Here is a 1,749-nt window from a genome sequence, read left to right on the forward strand (position 1 = left end):
TGCTGCATTTTCTTTTAAACTATTTTGAAGCTTGTCACCATTTTTACTTCATGTTTATGAAATTTATCAGATGATCCATTTTTGAAACTAAACTCCAGCAAACTTTAAATCCAGCACTCTAGTATGACGACAATCTGCTTTTTTGGCTGTACAAACCCAGCTGTACACCAGAACTTCACCAAGAGTCTTCGACCGCTCTCCAACACCCTGCGCCAAACCTGCGCCCGCTTTTCGGCCTCAGGAGAACCACCTTTGTCTGCTAAGCTTTGTCTGAAAGTCCAGTCCAAGTCAAGCTTCCAGCCACTCTGGTGAGGAGAACCTTTCAGCCAAACAGTTGTGGTATGTTCTTGTCATAACAGCTAACTTTATTTATCCAGACTAGTGTCTTGAACAGTTTAACATAATTGTTTTCTTTAGTGTACAATTTTTCTCTTAAACAATTCTGAGGCATTACTTTGCTCATCCACTAACTTTCACGCATTTTTATACACAAACACACAATACTGAATTCACCTGTTTATTGTTGTATATATTTTTATGCTAATGTCATAATAAATATCAAAAAGGAAGCCGTTGTCCATCTTGTTCTTTTTTTTCTCAGAATTTCTCAACACTTCCTGATTGATAGTAAAGTTTACTCTTTAGATCAATTTTAAAATAAAATTGATACATTTTCATCATTGAGTAATTTTCCTTTCATTAAAGAAGGTGGTGCTCTTGTGAGAGTCAAATTCCTCATTGAATTTGACCCTACAGACACAACAGCTTTAACATAATGTCAACGTACTCACCCGCATCTTTAGTGATTGGTCTGCTGTCGTTTTCAACACTTCCTAAAAAGACAACAGAAAAAAAGAAAGAAGTTCTCACTTTAAAACCCCATACCCAAAAATGTCCCTATTGTGATTGTGGTATGCTTTTCTGTGCTGTCTTGTCCCTTTTCAGCTGTGTGTATCCATATGTAGTGTAAGGTCTGTTCTTGTGTTTTAAAGCTGTTGTTCTCTCTAGATGTTCGTAGCCTGAGATGTACATTTTTTCTCTTTTATTGTTTACTTGTCTTCTGTTACTTTCTTTTAACGTTTCTTTTAACATTCGCGCCAGGTGACTACAGATGAAAAATAGCCTTCTTGGCTAACTCTGGCTTTTTTAAAACCATGTTTAATTTTTAATCATGTGTTTTGTTTTAAATTGCATTGTCCCCTTTCTAAAAATAAACTAAACTAAACTACCCACATGTCCTTAAAGCTGACTAAAATAAAAATAAAACTATGAAAATGTTTAGAAAAAGCCAGAAGTATTGTCAAGAATTTAATTGTTCCTGAGCCCAGCCCATTCTCAGAACTCCAAACTTGCTTTTTAATGCCTCAAACAAAGTTGAAAGTACAATACATTTAAAAGTAATGGTGTAAAACATTACCTCCGCAGGTAGCCATGGCAGATGTGTTTGAAGAGCTTCTAATTTCCCAAGAACCACCAACGCAGAAAAGTGGCGTTCAGGAACAGATACAGCTTAAAAAGCAACCAGCTCTACCTCCAGGATGACGCTGATGGTCTGACTGTTTTTTTTTTGTTCCTCCTTTACAGAAAGTAAAACAGTGACAACCAAGCAGAGACGACTGCTGTTGGCCACACCCTGCTACACTACAGGTATAGAAAATAGACTCATCCGATGTGTGTGAATGTAATTCTTGATTTCTAACTTGTGTCTGCATTTTTGTGTGTAACTTTGGATTTGTGTGTTCTGTACAT

At 36.5% G+C, this 1,749-nt stretch overlaps 1 protein-coding gene across 2 annotated transcripts in view; it reads right to left on the reverse strand.

The window, feature by feature from the left end:
* Positions 1–1,491, reverse strand: part of LOC112138146 (caspase-6-like) — a 4,566-nt gene extending 3,075 nt beyond the window's left edge. For both annotated transcript variants that reach the window (XM_024260721.2, XM_036211086.1), the window contains exons 1-2: positions 1,418–1,491; positions 792–833 (exon numbers count right to left, since the gene is read on the reverse strand). In XM_024260721.2, the coding sequence (XP_024116489.2) occupies positions 792–833; positions 1,418–1,433 (58 nt within the window). In that variant the 5' untranslated portion in view covers positions 1,434–1,491. The remainder of the gene's footprint in view (positions 1–791; positions 834–1,417) is intronic.
* Positions 1,492–1,749: the final 258 nt, after the last annotated feature.

This window comes from Oryzias melastigma, unplaced genomic scaffold (genome assembly GCF_002922805.2).
Source record: "Oryzias melastigma strain HK-1 unplaced genomic scaffold, ASM292280v2 sc00485, whole genome shotgun sequence".
NCBI lineage: Eukaryota > Metazoa > Chordata > Actinopteri > Beloniformes > Adrianichthyidae > Oryzias > Oryzias melastigma.